This window comes from Medicago sativa, chromosome 2 (genome assembly GCF_051527215.1).
Source record: "Medicago sativa cultivar Bolivia chromosome 2, Bolivia_mono, whole genome shotgun sequence".
In the NCBI taxonomy this organism is placed as follows: domain Eukaryota; kingdom Viridiplantae; phylum Streptophyta; class Magnoliopsida; order Fabales; family Fabaceae; genus Medicago; species Medicago sativa.
In genome coordinates, this window is record NC_140750.1 from 19,940,384 (window position 1) to 19,963,535 (window position 23,152).

Below are 23,152 nucleotides of genomic sequence, written 5' to 3' on the forward strand. Positions count from 1 at the left end.
AAGCTGCTCCTGAAGAAAAAGCGCTCCTGAAGTCAAGCCGCTCCTGAAGTAAGCTGCTCCTGAAGAATAGTGTTTCTGAAGACAAGAGGTCCAGAAGCCACAGTATCAGAAGCCGCATCATCAGAAGCTGCAGAAGTCATCTCATCAGAAGCTGCATCATCAGAAGCTGCCTCATCAGAAGCCATTTCACCAGAAGCTGAGTATCAACTGGATTTGCAAAGAATCAAGAATTGAAGAATTATCAATGCAAAAGCTGTCTATTGGATTCGAAAACACAAACAAAGGATTAGTGGAGCTTGCAACGGTCATTTCAAAGATGTTTGAAGGTGTGTGTTTGCAATTTGGACGAAAGCGTTGACATTGTACTTTGTACGAATTGTACAACCACGTTCTCCACTACTCTGTTTTGTGTCTGCGCTTCAAGACAAGAAAACAGCTCCAGAATACGGTCTCGCCTGCATAGATGTTCCTTTGGATAAGGAATGGATTTCAAATTTGTTCTTCATAGGACAACAACCAAATCAGGCAAAAGATCATTGGTGAAAGATCAAGCTTCAACAACGACTCTTTGGTGTGCTGGCAATTTCACAACGTCTCTTTCACACCTCTATATAAAGGAGTGAAGACCTAGAGAATTGGTAATGCAAGAACGCTGAACGAAAGACTCACAAGTTTCTCACAAGTACCAAACCTCTGCTGAAATTGTTCTGCATTCACTTAGAATTTCTGTGTCTCAAAGTCATATCTTAGAAATTCTTAAGTCCATTGAGTCTGTATCTGATTTGTATTGTGAGCACCTCTGATTGTATATCAAGTGTTCAACCTTAAACAATTTTCTGTGTAATTTTGTTTAGTTAGGAAGTCTCTTGCAGTTGTGCTTGAGCAGGAAGTCTCTTGATTGTGTTCTTGAGCAAAGGAAGTCTCTTGCTTGTGTGCTTGAGCATTGGAAGTCTCTTGCTTGTGTGCTTGAGCATTTGTAATCAGATATTACTCATAGTGAAATCTCCTTGGAAGTGCAAGGGGGACTGGACTACTTCCGGATTGTGGAAGGAACCAGTATAATTGCTTTGTGTCGTTCTTCTTCTCTCTCTCTGTTTTATTCCGCTGCATTTAGATTCTGATCATCACTTCAGAAGCTGTCTCACTTAGCTTCTGATCAGTGTATTCAGTTATTCAGAGAAACGAAGAATTTTTCAAAACACAATTCAACCCCCCTTCTTGTGTTTTTCTCACCTTCAATTGGTATCTAGAGCCTTGGTCTGTTGTGTATCACTTAACCGTGCAACAGTCAAAGATCTGAGAAAAACATGACTACTCCTCCTCCTGATGGTGATACTAGCTATAAAAATGTCTCACATGATTATAGTGATAGTAAGAAAACCAGTGTTGGAAAAATTCCAAAGTTCAATGGAGATGCTGAAGAGTTCTCTTGGTGGAAGACCAATTTTTACAGTTACATCATGAGCCTAGATGAAGAATTGTGGGATATTCTGGAAGACGGCGTTGGTAGTTTAGTCCTTGATGAAGAAGGAGCTGCTGTGGATAGAAAGAAACATACTCCAGAACTGAGGAAACTTTACAAGAAGCATCATATTATCAGAGGAGCTCTTGTCACTGCCATACCCAAAGCAGAATACATGAAGATGAGTGACAAATCCACTGCTAAAGCTATGTTTGCTTCTCTCTGTTCAAATTATGAAGGGAGCAAGAAGGTCAAAGAAGCAAAGGCTCTCCTGCTTGTACATCAGTATGAGTTATTCAAAATGAAGGATGATGAAACTATTGAGGAGATGTACTCAAGGTTTCAAACCTTAGTTTCTGGTCTACAGATTCTAAAGAAGAGCTATGTTGCTTCTGATCATGTAAGCAAGATACTCAGAAGCTTACCTGCCAGATGGAGACCAAAAGTGACTGCCATTGAGGAAGCTAAAGATTTAAACACTTTAAGTGTCGAAGATCTTGTTAGTTCTCTCAAAGTTCATGAGTTAAGTCTTAATGAACATGAGTCTACTAAGAAGAGTAAATCAATAGCTCTTCCATCCAAAGGCAAGTCATCAAAAGCTCTCAAAGTGGTTGAATCTGAAGAGGAAGAACAGTCAAGTTCAGACTCTGAACCAGATGCTGCTGAAATGGCCATGCTCTCAAACAGACTTCAATATCTGGCCAAGAAGAACAGAAAGTTTCTCTCCAGAAGGGGTAACTCCAGAAGCTCAAGGAAAGAAGATCAGAAGGGATGCTTCAACTGTAAGAAGCCAGGTCACTTCATTGCTGAATGCCCTGATCTTCAAAGAGAAAAGTCAAAGGACAAGTCAAAGAGGTCTACCTTCAAACCAAGCAAACTCAAGAAGCAGATTAAGCAGAGTTTAATGGCAACCTGGGATGATTTGGGTAGTGAATCTGGATCTGATAAAGAGGAAGCTGATGAAGATGCAAAGGTAGCTGTTGGGTTGGTAGCAACAGCAACTTCAGAAGCTGGATCAGATTCAGACTCAGAAGATGAAAATGAGGTATATTCCAAAATTCCCAGAGATGAACTTGTTGAGTCACTTAAAGAACTTCTTACACATTTTGAAGTAAGAACCAATGAGTTGAAGGATTTAAAAGAAAAATATGCTGATTTGGTACAACAGCAAAAATCAACTCTATTGGATCTGAAAGCTTCTGAACAGGGACTTAGGGGCTTTGACTTCATGTGTAAAACATATGAAGATCAGCTCAGGTTCTTATGTCAGAAGCTACAAGAAAAGTGTAATGAAAAACCTTTAAGTAATCATGAAATTGCTCTTGAAGACTTCATTATATCTGGCATTGACAGAAGCAGAGTGGCTTCTATGATTTATAGCATTTACAAGAACAATGGCAGAGGAATTGGCTTTCCAGAAGTGAAACTGGAGAAAACCAATCTAAAGTCTTGTTGCGAATGCATCAAGGAAGGTCTGAAAACATTCTTTGTACCAGAAGGGGCTGAGTTGGAAACTGTTGTTCAATCAGAACCTGAAGCTTCTAGTTCTAAGGCTAAGATTACTTCAAAGCCAAAGAACTCTAAGTCAAAGGCTATGATCAAATCTGATTCCAAAACTTCAAAGGTTAGGATCCTGAAAAGATCAGAACCTATTCCTCAGAGTCTGGTGAAACCAAAATCTGGGGTTCTGAAGTCTAAGTTTCAGAAGAAGACAGTTACTGCTTCTGAAGTACCAAAACCTAAGGTGATGGCTAATCAGAAGCAACCCAACTCACAGCACAAGGTACAAGAAGTGAAGAGTAAAGCCTTAAGTACTAACCTTCCAGGACCCATAGAACAATGGGTACCTAAATCTAAAAATGTCAATGATGCAGGTATGTCTAAGAGCAGTGCCAAAGCAAAGATCATGGTACCTAGACAGTGGTTGCTCAAGACACATGACAGGAGACAAGTCCATGTTCCTCAGCCTAACAATGAAAGAGGGAGGAAATGTGAAATTTGGAGGCAACCAGTCAGGCAAGATCATAGGTACAGGAACTATTGGTAACTCCTCTACCTCGATTAATAATGTATGGTTGGTAGATGGTCTTGAACATAACCTTTTGAGCATTAGTCAATTTTGTGATAATGGTTATGATGTGTTTTTTGAAAAACCCAACTGTACAGTAATCAACAAGGAAGACAAATCCATTGTGTTCAAAGGAAAGAGAGTTGACAATGTCTATAAAATCAATTTTTCTGAACTGGCTGATCAGAAGGTGGTTTGCCTACTATCAGTGAATGATAAGAAATGGATGTGGCACAGAAGGTTGGGACATGCTAACTGGAGGTTAATCTCTAAGCTTAGTAAGTTACAACTTGTTAAAGGGCTACCAGACATTGACTATCATTCAGATGCACTTTGTGGTGCATGTCAGAGAGGGAAAATTATGAAATCATCTTTTAAAACCAAAAACATTGTCTCAACCTCAAGACCTTTAGAATTACTCCATATTGATTTATTTGGACCAGTGAGTACTGCATCCTTATATGGAAGTAGATATGGATTAGTCATTGTTGATGATTACAGCAGATGGACTTGGGTGAAATTCATAAAGAGTAAAGATGTTGCGTGTGATGTATTCAGTAGCTTCTGCACTCAAATTCAATCTGAAAAAGAGTCAAAAATTTTGAAAGTCAGAAGTGATCATGGTGGAGAATTTGAAAATGAGCCATTTGAAGCTTTTTGTGAAAAACATGGAATTTTCCATGAATTCTCTTCTCCTAGAACACCACAACAAAATGGGGTTGTAGAGAGAAAGAATAGAACTTTACAAGAAATGGCCAGAACCATGATTCATGAAAACAATTTACCAAAACATTTTTGGGCAGAAGCAGTGAATACAGCATGCTATGTTCAAAACAGGATCTATATTAGACCTATTTTGGAGAAAACAGCATATGAACTCTTTAAAGGAAGAAAACCCAATATCTCTTACTTTCATCAATTTGGATGTACTTGTTACATTCTGAACAACAAGCTCTACCTAAAGAAATTTGATGCCAAGGCCCAAAGAGGAATCTTTTTAGGTTACTCTGAAAGGTCAAAGGCATACAGAGTGTATAATTCAGAAACACTCTGTGTTGAAGAATCTATGCACGTTAAATTTGATGACAAGGAGCTTGAAGATAAAACTTCAAAGCAAGGTGAAAGTTTTGCAGAGATACAGGTTCCTGAAGCTACTCCAGAACCTGATCAGACAGCTGAGTCTGAAGATAGTCCAGAAGCTGAACCCACATCAGAAGCGCAAGATGAAACCGCTTCTGATGAAGCACAAGATGGCTCACATCAAGAAGATCCTCCCAGAAACACATTCAAACACAAGTCTTCACATCCTGAAGAGCTAATCATTGGAAACAAAGATAGTCCAAGAAGAACAAGATCACATTTCAGACAAGAAGAGTCAATGATTGGACTAATCTCAATGATTGAACCTACAACAGTTGATGAAGCACTTTCAGATGATGGATGGATCCTAGCTATGCAAGAAGAGTTGAATCAATTTCAAAGAAATGATGTGTGGGATCTGGTACCCAAACCTCAGCACAAGAACATTATTGGAACAAAATGGGTATTCAGAAACAAGCTGAATGAGCAAGGTGAAGTAACAAGAAACAAAGCCAGACTTGTTGCACAAGGGTATAGTCAACAAGAAGGCATTGATTACACTGAAACGTTTGCTCCAGTTGCAAGATTGGAAGCAATCAGGTTACTTCTTTCCTATGCAGTTAATCATGGCATAATATTATATCAGATGGATGTCAAGAGTGCATTTCTCAATGGTGTCATAGAAGAAGAAGTGTATGTTAAGCAACCTCCTGGATTTGAGGATATTAAATATCCTGACCATGTTTTTAAACTGAAGAAATCACTATATGGCTTGAAACAAGCTCCCAGAGCTTGGTATGATAGACTAAGTAATTTCTTAATCAAAAATGATTTTAAGAGAGGACAGGTTGACACTACACTCTTCAGAAGGACCCTTGGGAAAGATATTCTTGTTGTGCAAATATATGTTGATGATATAATATTTGGTTCTACTAATGCATCTCTTTGCAAGGAATTTTCTGAGTTAATGCAGGATGAATTTGAAATGAGCATGATGGGAGAGCTGAAGTTCTTCCTTGGCATTCAAATCAATCAATGCAAAGATGGAGTCTATGTTCATCAATCAAAGTACACAAAGGAGCTTCTGAAGAAGTTCAAACTTGAAGATTGTAAAGTGATGAACACTCCAATGCATCCTACGTGCAACCTGAGCAAAGAAGATGAAGGAGCTAAAGTAGATCAGAAGCTGTATAGAGGTATGATTGGTTCTTTGTTATACCTCACTGCATCTAGGCCAGATATTTTATTCAGTGTATGCTTGTGTGCAAGATTCCAATCAGATCCTAGAGAATCTCATATGACTGCTGTCAAGAGAATCTTCAGGTATTTGAAGGGAACAACTAATCTTGGACTCCTTTATAGGAAATCCTTAGATTATAAGCTAATTGGATTCTGTGATGCTGATTATGCTGGTGATAGGATTGAAAGAAAATCAACCAGTGGCAATTGTCAATTTCTGGGTGATAATCTTATATCCTGGGCTAGCAAAAGACAAACAACTATTGCTATGTCTACAGCAGAAGCAGAATACATTTCAGCTGCAAGTTGTTGTACACAACTACTTTGGATGAAACATCAGTTGGAAGATTATCAGATAACTGCTAACAGTATTCCCATTTATTGTGATAATACTGCTGCTATTTGTTTGTCTAAAAATCCAATTTTGCATTCAAGAGCTAAGCACATTGAAATCAAACACCATTTTATCAGAGATTATGTTCAAAAAGGAATTTTAGATATACAATTCATTGATACTGAAAATCAATGGGCTGATGTATTTACTAAGCCTTTAACTGTTGAAAGATTTGATTTTATAAAGAAAAATTTGAACATGCACTTCGTGTCTGATTAAATGTTTGCTTGCTCCTGAATAGGATTTTAGGTTCTGAAGTTAGTTCAGAAGCAGTAGTCCATCAGAAGCTCTTTATTGAGGTTCTGAGGAAAACTCGCTTCTGATGATGACATCAGCATCTGAAGTCCAGAAGCTGGATTTGTTGCTTCTGAATAGTTGAATTAGTGGAAACGTTGGGAGTTACTTTTTAAAGTAACTTCTGGCCCACTAACTTGGTAGTTACTCTGTGAACTTCTTACGTGGCCTGTATGTGTTGGTGTATAACTAAAAGGGCAATGATGATTTTAAAGCTTTGAAAGTACTTTTCACGCGCCCCCAATTTTGTCATTAATGTTATGTTTGTTTGTCTCTTTTGAATTGCAATCGTTTTACTTTTAACACTTTGTCAATTCACACACTACTCACTCACAACAAACACATTTGCTCTCAAACCGTTTGCGAAGTAAGCGCATTCTCTCAACCTTAGAACCCTAAAATCTTCATCTTCTTCAAATCTTCGTCAATCATCAAATGGCATCATCAAGCTCGCAACGAAAAGATTCAGTATCTACTTCAAGAATGGTCCCTGAATATGACTACAGAGGAAGAAGCATGAAATTGGAAGAATGGGATTTGCAAGTTCAGATAGAGAATCCAGTGGACTTTGATTCTCTGAATTTTCATAGGTGTTCTATCAGAAGCTACTATGAAGAGCAAGGACTCATGGATTATTTCAGAATGTTGAATGGACCAACATATGAAGCTCTGGTTAGACACTTCTGGGTAAGAGCAAAATTTTACAACAAAGCGGCATCCTTATCTGAGGAAAGTCAAATGGTGCTAATGTATCCTGAATTAGAAGGGAAAACAAGAGAAGAAATGGGTCTTGCGCCATTTGTTGAAGATGAAATCAGATCCAGCATCTGTGGTATTCCAATAAGAATTGCACAATGGCACATAGAGTATGTTCTCAAGGCTGCAGCCTCTGGATACTACTCTGGAATTGATCTTTCAGATGCTGCTGAAAAACGCATTTGGAAAAAGCAAGCTAACTTGGTGATTTACAATTCTGAGAAGGAGAAGAAATATGCTGAATTGAGCATGGAAACCAAGATGCTTCTGAAGATTCAGAATGAGACCCTGTTTCCAAGTGGTGACTGTGTGAAACCAAATCTAGCTCAGAAGGTCCTTCTCCAGCACTTCATCAAGAAGGAAAAGGTGAATGTGCCCAAATACGTGTTCAAATACTTGGTAGAGTGTTTGAAGCAGAGTCAGCTACTGGATAAACCCTGGGTACCTTATGGAAGACTCCTCTCAGAGATATTCTATCAAGGAGGTATCTTGAACAGTCTCAGTCAATCTCAAGGCTTCACAGATCAGCTACTTGACACAAAAACTGGAAAATTCATTAATGCTCATACTCTATTGAATATGAAGCTAATCAGTGAAGTCACCAAACTTCAAACTGATTTAAGTGAATCACTTGTTATGTCTGATCTTATGAAGGACTTTCCACCCATCTGCAAGAAGGATCCCATTGAAGTGCAATTGTACTATATCAAGGAACATTTTGAGGCAACCAATGAGAAAATCAGATTGGAAGATATTCCAGAGGAAATGTATGGTGGTGCTCTGCCACGAGCCAGAGGCAGAAAGTCAAAAAGGAAGATGACTGCAGAGCAATATCTAGAGGTTGAACAAACTACTAAAAAGGCAAAAGTTGCTGCTGACAAGCTCAAGATTGGTAGTTCATCAGCATCTTCTATTGAAGAAGCCATTGAAGACATGGACTCCAGGATGATCATGGGTGTTGACATTCCTCTTGATCAACCTGCTATACCAAAGAGGAAGAGAAAGCCAGCCTTGAGGAGAACCAAGGATTTTCCTCATATCACCTTAAGAGCTCAAGCTGCTTCTGATTTGAAGTTAAAAGAGTTACAAGAGAAGAAAGCAGCCGCTGAAAAGGTTCTGGAAATTGCTGCTGAGCTACGAGAGTCTGTAGTTTCAGAAGCCAAGCAACTGTTGCAGGTGTCCAGTAAATCTGCTAAAGAGGATTCTGATCCTGAACCAGAAAAGGTAATTAATATATCTTCAGATTCCGCATCCGCATCATTATCAGATTCTGATGATTCTGATGATTATGTACCCTTAGCTCAACTTTTTCAAAAACCAGTAAAAAGCCAATCAACATCAACCAAAACCAACGATAAGCCCTCTTCGTCAACTTCTTATGAACCAGTTGGCCACATAGTTAATGAGAAGTTAGCTGAACTGGCTGTGCAAAGAGAAAGAGTCATTGATTCTATCTTTCGCCTTAACCCTCAACCCCTTTGCATTCAACCTCTCAACATGATTCCTCCTGAAAATGTTGAGTCCACCTCAGAAAAAGCCTCTGAAGCAACTCCAGAAGCAGCTGCTTCTGAAAATGTTGTTTCAGAAAACCCCCATCAACAAACACCTGAACCACATAAACCCACAACACCCCCTCAATCACCAATAGCTATCATTGACCCCCAACTCAACAATCAAACAACAACTTCACCACATCAACCATCAACTGAAACCGAACTTCAATCTTTACCTGAACACTCTCCTGAACCAACTCCCATGGATGTTGACATCTCTCTAGTCAATGTTCAAGCCTCAACCTCCACCTCACACATTGATTCTGACCAGCCCTCATCTTCTAACACACAAACACACCTTACCACTCCAGCTCCTAACCCTATTCAAGATTTAGAAATCAGTGATTCTGATCTTGAAATCCTTGAACATCCACCCACAAACATCCTGGAATCTGGATATATCAATTCTGAGCTTCTGACAATCTTGAGTCAGATGCACAATCTGGTGGATCAAAGAAGGACAATTGATCTCACAGGTGCATATGAAGACTCCTGGGCATCTCTTCAGAACCGGGCAACTGAGCTAATTGAAAGCATAAGGGCCAAATGCATCAGAGTCAAGCAAGCTTCAGTCAGAAGGGTAATGGAGCATGTGAATCAGAGTCTGAGAGTAAGAAGCTCTACACTGCTCCTGGCAAACCAGCCTTTCTTCTTTGAAACAGATTACTTGACCAGAGAAGCAAGGTTGTGTAAGCTTCTGAAGAAACAGATGGCACAACAGCAGCAAGAAGCCAAAGAAAGGGAACAATCTCTTCTTCAGAGGCAACAACAACTTGAAGAATTGTTGAAGAAGAAGATTGAAGAAATGGAAGAGATGAAGAAACAACAACAAACCAACCCTTAGTTGCACACCCTTGTGTTTTTCTTTGTTTGTTGTTTGTTTTTAAAATTTCTTAGTCCTTGCTTCTGAAATCATCTTGTCTTATTTCTTTTGCTTACTGATTCTGACTGTTTAGCTGCTTCTGACAATTGAATATACATGATTTTTGCTCTGATTTATTTAGTTCATTGCTTAGTATACTCTCTCACGTTTAAGTTTTTCTCATATCTTTTTGTCTTTTGTGCTTAGATTTATTTTAATTTTTTTTGATAATGACAAAAGGGGGAGTATATGTGACTAGTATTTAAATGCTCTGAGCCCCATTAATGGCATTTGAAATTTTTGAAAAACTTCTATCTTTTTACCTTATTGGTATAAGCTATGAATGAACGAAGGAGTATCAAAATTTCAAGTAAAGTTAATTGAACCATTCTTCTTATCTATAAGTAAATTCTTTCAATGATTCAATTTTGCTTTTAAGCTCTGATAATAATTATTGCGCGTAAAATGAATTTAATTAACCTGGATAGAACCTAGGGGGAGCTTACAAACCTCACCTTAAAGACTATCAGACTCAGGGGGAGTTTGAGCTTACAAACCTCAGATTCTGAGCTTACAAACCTCAGAACCCCAAAGTCAACTTGTTAATTAGATTAACAACAATTGATCAATTTTAAATACTTTTGTTTGTCATCATCAAAAAGGGGGAGATTGTTGGAACAAAATGTGTTTAACAATAAACCTTAAAGAGTTTTGATGATAACAAGGTATTAAAAATTGTAAATTGGACTAGCTAATATTTGTTCAAGTGTACAGGACCATAATTATAAAGTTACATCATCATTGGTTCTAAATGAGCAAATAAAGAGCTATGGAAACAACAAAAAATTTGAAGCTTAAGCGCTCCTGAAGTCAAGCTGCTCCTGAAGAAAAAGCGCTCCTGAAGTCAAGCCGCTCCTGAAGTAAGCTGCTCCTGAAGAATAGTGTTTCTGAAGACAAGAGGTCCAGAAGCCACAGTATCAGAAGCCGCATCATCAGAAGCTGCAGAAGTCATCTCATCAGAAGCTGCATCATCAGAAGCTGCCTCATCAGAAGCCATTTCACCAGAAGCTGAGTATCAACTGGATTTGCAAAGAATCAAGAATTGAAGAATTATCAATGCAAAAGCTGTCTATTGGATTCGAAAACACAAACAAAGGATTAGTGGAGCTTGCAACGGTCATTTCAAAGATGTTTGAAGGTGTGTGTTTGCAATTTGGACGAAAGCGTTGACATTGTACTTTGTACGAATTGTACAACCACGTTCTCCACTACTCTGTTTTGTGTCTGCGCTTCAAGACAAGAAAACAGCTCCAGAATACGGTCTCGCCTGCATAGATGTTCCTTTGGATAAGGAATGGATTTCAAATTTGTTCTTCATAGGACAACAACCAAATCAGGCAAAAGATCATTGGTGAAAGATCAAGCTTCAACAACGACTCTTTGGTGTGCTGGCAATTTCACAACGTCTCTTTCACACCTCTATATAAAGGAGTGAAGACCTAGAGAATTGGTAATGCAAGAACGCTGAACGAAAGACTCACAAGTTTCTCACAAGTACCAAACCTCTGCTGAAATTGTTCTGCATTCACTTAGAATTTCTGTGTCTCAAAGTCATATCTTAGAAATTCTTAAGTCCATTGAGTCTGTATCTGATTTGTATTGTGAGCACCTCTGATTGTATATCAAGTGTTCAACCTTAAACAATTTTCTGTGTAATTTTGTTTAGTTAGGAAGTCTCTTGCAGTTGTGCTTGAGCAGGAAGTCTCTTGATTGTGTTCTTGAGCAAAGGAAGTCTCTTGCTTGTGTGCTTGAGCATTGGAAGTCTCTTGCTTGTGTGCTTGAGCATTTGTAATCAGATATTACTCATAGTGAAATCTCCTTGGAAGTGCAAGGGGGACTGGACTACTTCCGGATTGTGGAAGGAACCAGTATAATTGCTTTGTGTCGTTCTTCTTCTCTCTCTCTGTTTTATTCCGCTGCATTTAGATTCTGATCATCACTTCAGAAGCTGTCTCACTTAGCTTCTGATCAGTGTATTCAGTTATTCAGAGAAACGAAGAATTTTTCAAAACACAATTCAACCCCCCTTCTTGTGTTTTTCTCACCTTCAGATGATGCATTATCGACTGTCATAATGAGCACCTGATTTAACCCCCAAGCAGTCAAACAATTCCACACTGTCTGAACCATTGCATATCCTGAGTGGCCTGACACTTGACAAAAATTTAAAATCTTCTTATTTAACTTTCAATTATTGTCAACAAAATGAGCTGTCAAAGACATATAGCCATAGTTTTGGGAAGAAGTCCAAAATTCGGTGGTTAGGCAAACTCTACCATAATGTTGGGAAAGGAATGTCTCCAACCTTACTTTTTCGTTGCCCCACAATTGCAAGATGTCACGTGATAATGTAGTGCGTGAGGGAATCTTAAATTGTGGTATTCCAAGGTTCAAAAAATAATGAAGTGCTTCATGATCCACCTTTCTAAAGGGAAGCTCAAGGCCTATGGACACTTTCCCCAGTGCTTTTCGAAGTTCCATTTGATCAAACTTTGAGATTGCACATGAATTCCCTTCCATATCTACTGTTGAGCATGAACCCGATTTCTGCTTCTTGTTCCTATCTTTCTCCTGGTGTTTCAGCCAATGATTTCTCATTGTACTCGTTCCAATGTTAAACTTTATCTCCTTGGAACAATGAATACATTTTGCTTTCTTTTCCTCCTCTAAAACAACTATAAAGTGATCTCATGCTTCTTAGCGATTCTTGCATACTTGAGAGGGAGGAGGTAATGGATTGACAACAGGAGTAAGATTAGAAACCTCATGCTCTGATGTTTCAGAGGTTTTGGAAAGTCAGAAATATCCATCAGTGCAACATTTAACAATATTATTCATGAGATTCCGAGGCACAATAATTATAGCAGACATGTGACAATACTTTAGATATATATTATATACTAATCAACAAATTTTTTTTAACAATGTCATTTGTAAATTAACCTTTCATTATGTCATTTGTACAACTAGCCCAGTTTTCTTGTACACATATTTTTTTTCTCTCTCTAAGTACAAAAGATCATAAAGTTGTGGAAATGGGTAGTTTTACTAGACAAATCAGTAAGTGTTGTAAACAAACATGAAAAAACTGGGAGAGGAATATGCATAATCTAAATCAGTGAGTTCACCTCTAAACATAATACTATGAATAACCTTTGATACCTACACTGATTTCAACAATTCTAGATTTTCAGCAACTAGGTCTTTACATCAAGGCATGCATCAATAAAAGATATCGGATCTTGCATGTCTAAGTAATTTTTATTACAATTTTATATATTTTACAAATACAATTAAGGATCTGTCCATGTCAATATGTCATATATCTAAGAAAATTAAATGTACTTATAAGATAGCTTATTTGAAAAGATATAACAAATGCACCATTAACATACTTTAGTCAATTTTACTTCTTGGTTACTCTGTATTGTTGTATGTTGTACCGTACATAAGACTCGAGAAGGATATGATATGAAATGAGATTTGAGTGATGCATCTGAGTTGGGTTTGAGGCTAACAACCAATACGTTGGTGATTCCTGCATTTTTGTGGCACAAAAGAATACAAATTTTACTGCTAGAATATATATAATTCTTAGTCAAATTTTTAGCAAGCAAACATTCTTATACGATTTTGGAGAAATCACACATAAACTAAAAAAATCATAGTAAATGAGAAGACTTCTCAAACAAAAATCACAATCAAAATCATTCAAAACAAAAACCATAGATAACCCAACAGATTAAGAAAGCATGCCAACCACGCATTAATCAACAAAAAGAAGCATGATCATCTAAATAGTTTACTCTTTGGTGGTTTATAATCAACAAAAAACATTAATATCATTTTAAATTAGATGCAACACAAATTCAATTTCGAACATATTTTCTCATCGAATACAAAAGTCTTTATTCCTTTTTTTTGGTTATGAACTATCATAAAAAACCTGAAAAATTTCAATCTCATTGAAATGTCGAGATTGGTTGGCTGAACATTTCCATCCAACTTATGTAAGAATTACCTTATCACTCCAACCTATGTAACTACATCCCTCCCACAAACAACATAATTGACACATACAACCAACCTATAGAGCATAGATTTAAACATACACATCTAATAAACCATAAACAAATTGAACAACATATAATAGTGCAAGAATGCAGAACACGAAACAACTCACTGGTACATGTGTCCCGCACACACTATAATATGAAAATAACAACTTTTGTTGTTTTAATGCCATGCACCCTGCGAACGCTGTGTGATGATTTTTGCCTACTTAAAGTCTGTTTTGACCTAGAAATATCCAAATAGAAACCTGATGGTTCAAAGGAAAATGAGTGTGACCAAAGCATCAACAAAGGGTGTTTTCCAATCCTTTCTCACTTGTTTTTGTGTATGTTTACTTTTCGTTTCTCTTTGATGATGTATTCAGTTATCACGAGTAGCTATTATTTGTTGGGTATTCCCACAAGCTCATGACAATTTCTTTTCTCAATGCTATTTGAATTGTGTTTATTTATATGTATCGTTCATAATTCCAACAAAGACAAAGAAAGGATTCAATGAATCCTAATCCCCGCCATGACTCTATTTCAATTTTTACTTTTTATTTTCAAACAACCGATCTTGTAAATCCCCCTAATTTACAATTTTATTTATAAGTTCAGTTAATTGACGAGTCGAAAATAACATTCCATGTGGAGAGATAACTTACCACTTTATCACTTGAAACAGTTTGGTGAACTTCTCAAATTTGACATCACATCATCATGCAATGAAGCGTGTGCTTGGTTTCATGGTACATAACGTCAAAAGTGATTTTAGACACATAAAATTAATTCTAGTATGTGATGTCCACTGAACTCGATTGTTTCTCTAGAATTGATCATTTGATTGTATAATTTGAAACTTTTAACTCAAAACGTGATTTTTACATTAAAGTTTACTGTTCAACCCATCTTTTTTTGGTTACATACTGTTCAACCCATCTACATAAATGTATTAATTTAAACATAAATCACATCACATTTTTAACTAAAATTATTATTACAAAATCAATTTATTCAAAATCAATTTTTGTAACAGTAAAATCAAACATACACATATTTCGATAAGCGTCAGGTTTAACAAAATTCTGGTGATATCATGATCTTACTGAAGCGTCAAAAGTAAGCTTTTGTTCAAATTGCAGTCACTCATCTTGATTTTGACATCTCCGTTGTTTGTAACTAAATAAATTGTTAGTATATATTAGATTCAACGTTTTTTTTTATTCTTCTCTTTCTTCTTTCTAGAATGGCGTCTTAAGACTGCAATATTTATAGATATTAATTGAGAGAGACTGCAATATTTTCTCCAAGTTGAATACTAGCAATACATAAGACTAGGACTCCCGAATTTCCTCTTCTTTTTTGGATAATATGAAGCGGAAAGAGTACACATTTGTTGAATAATACGTGGTTCTTTGAATGCTTCCAACTCAATTTTTGGCCTGTACACAAAATTCACCAGACTCACCTTAAAATAAACCATCTTGACAATTTGTTATTATTTTTTAAAGAGCAAAAAACGTCATCGAATTAAAGAATATTAATCAATCAATTAATTAATTTTTTGGTCTTGATCAACTAATTAATAATTACACCAGCGGTGAACATAAAGGACGGATCTACAGTCACGCAAGTCCATCTGGCATTAAGTAAAGTAAAGTGTAATGAAAAACCTTTAAGTAATCATGAAATTGCTCTTGAAGACTTCATTATATCTGGCATTGACAGAAGCAGAGTGGCTTCTATGATTTATAGCATTTACAAGAACAATGGCAGAGGAATTGGCTTTCCAGAAGTGAAACTGGAGAAAACCAATCTAAAGTCTTGTTGCGAATGCATCAAGGAAGGTCTGAAAACATTCTTTGTACCAGAAGGGGCTGAGTTGGAAACTGTTGTTCAATCAGAACCTGAAGCTTCTAGTTCTAAGGCTAAGATTACTTCAAAGCCAAAGAACTCTAAGTCAAAGGCTATGATCAAATCTGATTCCAAAACTTCAAAGGTTAGGATCCTGAAAAGATCAGAACCTATTCCTCAGAGTCTGGTGAAACCAAAATCTGGGGTTCTGAAGTCTAAGTTTCAGAAGAAGACAGTTACTGCTTCTGAAGTACCAAAACCTAAGGTGATGGCTAATCAGAAGCAACCCAACTCACAGCACAAGGTACAAGAAGTGAAGAGTAAAGCCTTAAGTACTAACCTTCCAGGACCCATAGAACAATGGGTACCTAAATCTAAAAATGTCAATGATGTAGGTATGTCTAAGAGCAGTGCCAAAGCAAAGATCATGGTACCTAGACAGTGGTTGCTCAAGACACATGACAGGAGACAAGTCCATGTTCCTCAGCCTAACAATGAAAGAGGGAGGAAATGTGAAATTTGGAGGCAACCAGTCAGGCAAGATCATAGGTACAGGAACTATTGGTAACTCCTCTACCTCGATTAATAATGTATGGTTGGTAGATGGTCTTGAACATAACCTTTTGAGCATTAGTCAATTTTGTGATAATGGTTATGATGTGTTTTTTGAAAAACCCAACTGTACAGTAATCAACAAGGAAGACAAATCCATTGTGTTCAAAGGAAAGAGAGTTGACAATGTCTATAAAATCAATTTTTCTGAACTGGCTGATCAGAAGGTGGTTTGCCTACTATCAGTGAATGATAAGAAATGGATGTGGCACAGAAGGTTGGGACATGCTAACTGGAGGTTAATCTCTAAGCTTAGTAAGTTACAACTTGTTAAAGGGCTACCAGACATTGACTATCATTCAGATGCACTTTGTGGTGCATGTCAGAGAGGGAAAATTATGAAATCATCTTTTAAAACCAAAGACATTGTCTCAACCTCAAGACCTTTAGAATTACTCCATATTGATTTATTTGGACCAGTGAGTACTGCATCCTTATATGGAAGTAGATATGGATTAGTCATTGTTGATGATTACAGCAGATGGACTTGGGTGAAATTCATAAAGAGTAAACTTTCAAGTTGCTCTAAAAAAAACTTTCAAGTTAATAAACTAAGAACTCTCTCAAAAAAAGTTTATAAGCTAAGAAGAATATCCTCTCAATAAAAAAATAAAACTAAGAAGAATATATTATGCTTATTTACCAAAAAATATATATTTTTTTTTGTTTTTTTTTTGGTACAAATATATTTTTCTTAGTTACAAGAAGAAGAATATACTTTGCTTCAGGATTTTTTTTTGTATGTATTGAAATTGTAAAATAATTTTACACCGATGATTCAGGATTTTTTTTGTATGTATTGAAATTGTAAAATAATTTTACACCGATGATTTCTAAAGCTGTAGATATTTACATATTTAGTTAAAAAAAATACTATTATTATATATTTAACTGTTGAGGTCTATTCTAATGTTAATGTAGTTGATATGAGGTGATTAGGTTGGGAAAGCACTTGGGTGACATAATGTCACCGTGACATTAAATCTGGGCCACACAACACACATTGCCACACAACACATACAACACATCTGAACCACACAACACAACACCTTTGTGTGACCCAGATTTAATGTTACGGTGACATTATGTCATCCAAGTATTTTCCGATTAGGTTGGGGGTGTTGATGGCCCATCAATGATGGGTTGGGTTGGAGGTGGAGGTGACTATTGCATGGTAGGAGGAACGGCCGATAGAGTGTTTTCATATTGCTTGATAATTTTTTTTTTGTAGGATAATGTATTAGACAAATGAATTTGGAAACATGACCCTCTCGAAGGGTACATGACAAAGGGGTCTATCATATCCTGATGTCTAATAATCAATTTACTATTGATTTGCATTCAAATTTAATTTGGAATAAAGTAGAGTACCTCTCGAACAAAATTTCGCGTGGCAAACAAAAACAAGATAATTCCTACATGACCTAAATACATGTGAACCAAATACAATAGACCGAATATTCTTCCTGAAAACATGTGCTCACGCAAATTGTTGCATGTGATCCCCATTTTATGCTGGGAGAACGTAAAAATACTCAACCAGCGATGAACCAGATGCCAAATGCTATTAAAGAAGTCACACTCCTAAAATAGATGATCAATCGTATCCCCTTTCTCGCATCCACCGGTGCACAATATCGAATTTAAAAGTTGCAATCCATCCTAGTTTTAAAGTCACTCTCATCACTAACAATCCTATAAATTATATATTGTGTAAGTTTTTATTTATTTATTTTATATACGTTTGCATTGAAATTTGAGTGGTCTTGGAGCAGATAAAAACAAAAGAGAAAAGAAAAATATAGTTTTCTTAAAAAATAATATCATCCAAATTAATTAAAAATATTATTCAAATTTATGTCACGTCACAATGAGAAAAAATGGCCCAACGACCTTGTATTACACACCATCATAATGTCCTAACTAAAGTCTAAACAATACATCTTCACTTCCTATAAATACAAGACTGAACTCCACACATAAATCACACACGCAAACAATTAACTTCTTAATAGTTTGTTATTTCATACATTAGCATCATATAATTATCATCATGGGTGTCTTCAACTTTGATGATGAAACCACATCTGTTGTAGCTCCTTCTAGACTTTACAAAGCTCTAGTTACAGATTCTGATAACCTTATCCCAAAGGTTATTGATGCCATCCAAAGTATTGAAATTGTTGAAGGAAACGGTGGCGCCGGAACCATCAAGAAACTTACTTTCGTTGAAGGTTAGTATATATGTGAAAAATTGAAGTGGCAAGAACTTTTTTTAACCCTAAGTAAAATAAAATGTTTAGAAACAAGAAACAAGAATATTCGATTTAATCTAATGGTCATAGATGATAGATGGGTTGACTAAACAAATGTATACAAGTTTTTTTTCTATAAATAATTTATTGGTTAGAAATTCATCTTTAAAGTAAAGAAATGAGTTTTGGGCCCTAATTATGAAATTTCACTGCGACAAATGCGTACAATTTTTACTGCATACAATCCATCTCGCTGAAATAGAGACAGTTAAAAAAAAGTTATCTAAATATACTAGCGAATGAATGTTTAAGACACTACTTATGGTTTTGTGCTAATTACTTGATTTGAGAAAATATTTTGGCTTAATAGCAGTTTTCGCCCCCTAACTTTCACGAAGTTGCGATTTTGGCACCCTAAGAAAAAAAAACTACAAAACCGCCCCCTAAGTTTTGCAACTTTAGAGTATTGGCACCCTAAGGCCAAAAAAAATAAAAAACATAACACGTGGCACCTCACTTAGGGTGCCACGTCAGCGTAGACTGAGTCAAAACTAGAAACTTACTTTGGATTGGATTATTTGTTACTATGTTTTTTATATAATTTTTTTTTGTGAGAAACAGTAATTTTTTTAAAAATTATTTTTAATAGCTTATACTAATTTTTAATGACCTAATTGAACAAAGTGAATGTCCATCATGTTAGTAATTGTGAAACGAATCAATTAAATGTGCAGGTGGTGAAACAAAGTATGATTTGCACAAAGTGGACTTAGTAGATGATGTTAACTTTGCTTACAACTACAGCATAGTTGGTGGTGGTGGACTTCCAGACACAGTGGAGAAGATCTCCTTTGAGTCTAAATTGTCTGCAGGGCCAGATGGAGGATCCATTGCAAAGCTTACTGTGAAATACTTCACCAAAGGTGATGCTGCACCAAGTGAAGAGGAAATCAAGGGTGGCAAAGCTAGGGGTGATGGTCTTTTCAAGGCTCTTGAAGGTTACGTTTTGGCAAATCCTGATTACTAAAGCATATAGCTAATTGCTTGCTTGCTTTATATATACATGGTGTGTTGTGATACATTTTATTATATCATGTGTGCTTGATTTGGTTGCCAATGTAATTCTCTCTTTCCTTTTGCTCAAGTGTGAGATTGTAAGTCATTTGTGTACCCCCCTTCAATAAATTATAATAATACTTCATCTATTCATTTTTACTTTTTATTTTAAAAAAAGAAAATTGTATGTAACTATTTATATGTGGTTTTCAAATTTTAAGGTTATAATCATCAATTTTGAAGACTATGAGATATCTTGGTTTACCAAAAAATAATTGAACATAACACAACCCATTCTCCATAAAACAATTCTCACACAATCTTTCCATATCAACAAACACAATGGCTTCTTAAAAAAAAAAAAAAAAACCCTAATGGGGAAAGTAAAAAAACGAGACAATCTTAAGAACATAGTGGCCAAATAAAAGAGTAAAATTTCCCACTTGATTCACTTAAATAGAAGAGTTAGAGACACGACACAAGTCTCCCAACTTTTATTTCTAATGTCTCAGATGAATGACTACCGGTAACACAAGATTAAGATCACGTAAATCAATCATTGATTCATATTTTAAGAGAAGTTTATTGCCTAGACCTGGATCGTACCCGTCGTGGGTGTTGTTAAGAGTTAATTCAACCTCCATGAAAATGTAAACTAAGCTTGCAATGTGCAGAGGTTTGAAGAAGACAATGAAAAAGAGAGAAAGGAAATTTTATTATTCAACAATTTAAGTATTATACAATTAATGAGGTGCTATAGCTTTATATAGAGTGTAATTAACTACTCTAACCTATAGCTACTAAAAAACTATAACTAACCTATCTAACTAACTGCAAAACAATTACAGTTGGTTAGATTAGCTTAGCTGTCATCAGTTACTTGTGGCACAAGTAACCACTGAAATACAATGTGTGTTAGGCTTTAACAACCCCCTCAAGCTGGAATAGATGTTAATTGTTCCAAACTTGGTCTGTAGAGTGTTGAAAGGGCCAGGCTGAAGAGGCTTGGTTAGAATGTCAGAATACTTGATCTTTGGAAGATACAGGTATAAGATGGATCACTCTTGTATGTACTTTGTCTCTAACCACATGACAATCAATTTCTATGTGCTTTGTTCTCTTATGGAACACATGGTTAGCAACTATGTGTAATGCATATTTGTTATAAGTAAGTAAAGTAACCATTGTCTTTCACATGTAGCTTGTGCAAGAGCCATATACCCAACTTCTGATGAGGACCTTGATACCACATATTGCTTTTTACTTTTCCAACTTATGAGAGAGGTACCAAGGAAGAAGCAAAAACCATTGGTGGATCTTTTAGTATATGGACATGCCCCCAATCTAAATCAGAAAATCACTTTAAAGTTCAAGGTGAAGATGAACTGAAGAATAACCCTTGCCCATGCTTTTTTTTGAGAAACTTGAGGACATGTAACCCTCCTAACATTTGCTCATTTGTTGGAGCATCTAGAAATTTGATAAGTTTGCTTAAAGCATTAGCTATCTCTGGTCTGGGGTGTGAGAGAAATAGCAATTTACCAATGAGTCTTCAATAAGTAGTTGGTTCAGATAGAAGTTCTCCAGATCCTTTGTGTAACTGAAGTTGTGGCTACATGGGAGTGGAGCAAGGTTTTGTGCTTAGGAGGCCAGTATCTTGTTGAATATCTAAGGTGTATTTTCTTTGACATAGACTGATACGAGCTTGGGATCTGGCAAATTCAAAACCTAGGAAGTATTTAAGAGTTCTTAGATCTTTGATACTGAACTTCTGATCCAATAAGGTCTTAATATGCTGAATTTCATCAGAGTCTATCCCGCCTAAGACCAAATCATCGACATATACTAAGATCATAGTGAAGCCAAGAGAACTTTTCTTAGTGAAGAGGGAGTAATAAGTTTTGGATTGTGTGTAGCTTAAAGAGAGCAAAGTTTGAGTTTGGTATTCCACTGTCTGCTGGCTTGTTTTAAGCCATACAAGGATCTTTGAAGCTTGCATACTTGATTAGGATCAATTAAAGCAAGGTCAGGAGGTGGTTGCATGTATACTTCCTCATTGAGATCACCAAGAAGAAAAGTTGTATTTGTTGGAAAAAATGTGTTTAACAATAAACCTTTGAGAGTTTTGATGATAACAAGGTATTAAAAATTGTCAATTGGACTAGCTAATATTTGTTCAAGTGTACAGGACCATAGACAAAAATTTACATCTTAAATAGGTTCTGAAGAACAAAAGAGAGCTTAGAAATCAACAAAGTGTAAGCTTAAAGTGTCTGAAGTGAAGTGCTCCTGAAGACAAGAGTGCTCCTGAAGACAAAGCGCTCCTGAAGATGATGACGTCATCAGAAGTTGAAGTTCATCAGAAGCAAGTTCATTAGAAGCGACTTCATCAGAAGCTGAAAATCACCAGAAGCTGAAGATTCAAGATTTATTACTTCAAAAGTTGTTCAATGGATTCGAAAGCAATGCAAAAGACTAGGAATACAAAGCAACAATCATTTTGAAGAAATTTGAAGGCGTTGGATGCTTATCTTCAAAAAGCGTTGACAAAGTACAATTGTACGAAGTGTACAACCACTATCTCCACTACTCTGCAGTGTACAAGAAAACAGCTCTGAAATACAGCTCTGCCTACAACAATGTTCCTTCACAATGGGAATGGATTTGAAATTGGTTCTTCATAAGACAACAACCATATCAGGCAAAAGATCATTGGTGATTGATCAAAGCTTCAAACGACTCTTTTTGATGTGCTGACAATTTCACAACGTCTCTTTCACACCTCTATATAAAGGAGTGAAGACTTAGAGAATGACATCAGACTCAACTACAATTTACAAGTGCCAAAACTCTGCTGAAATTGTTCTGCTTTCAAAAGTTCACTTAGAATTTCTGTTTTCAAGTTCATATCTTAGAAATTCTAAAGTCTTAAGAGTCTGTATCTATTTTGTATTATGAGCACCTTTGATTGTATACCAAGTGTTCAACCTCAAACATTTTTCATTGTAATTCTGTTTGATTAGAAGTCTCTTGCAGTTGTGCTTGAGCATTAGAAGTCTTTTGATTGTGTTCATGAGCATATGAAGTCTCTTGCTTGTGTGCTTGAGCAATTTGAAGTCTCTTGCTAAGTTTAGCAGTGAGCAGTTGTAATTTGACATTACATTTTAGTGAACTCTCCTTGGAAGTGCAAGGGGGACAAGACTACTTTCGGTTTGTGGAAGGAACCTGTATAATTGCTTGCGTCTTTCTTCTTCTTCTCTCTCTCTCTCTCTCTCTCTCTCTCTCTCTCTCTGTTTTTATCCGCTGCATCTTAGTTTTGAATCCCACTTCAGAAGCAGTCTCATTTTGCTTCTGATCAGTGAGTTTCAACTTAAGAGAAACGAAGAAATTTTAAAACACAATTCAACCCCCCCTTCTTGTGTTTTTCTCACCTTCAGTATTGACATCCAGTTGAAAAAGATGCCAATTTTGTGAAGCTGCTATAGAGAGGAGCACTCTAATAGTTGTCATCTTGTCTACTGGGCTGAAAGTATCTATATAGTCTATGCCTTC

The 23,152-nt window shown here is 36.4% G+C and overlaps 1 protein-coding gene across 1 annotated transcript; it reads left to right on the top strand.

Annotated features, from left to right (window-relative positions):
* Nucleotides 1–18,275: 18,275 nt before the first annotated feature.
* LOC146945325 (class-10 pathogenesis-related protein 1-like) lies at nucleotides 18,276–19,759 on the top strand. Its single transcript, XM_085747845.1, has 2 exons — nucleotides 18,276–18,523; nucleotides 19,279–19,759. The coding sequence occupies exons 1-2, from the start codon at nucleotides 18,343–18,345 to the stop codon at nucleotides 19,569–19,571; spliced, it is 474 nt and encodes a 157-aa protein (XP_085603971.1). The 5' UTR covers nucleotides 18,276–18,342; the 3' UTR covers nucleotides 19,572–19,759.
* The last annotated feature ends 3,393 nt before the right edge of the window (nucleotides 19,760–23,152 follow it).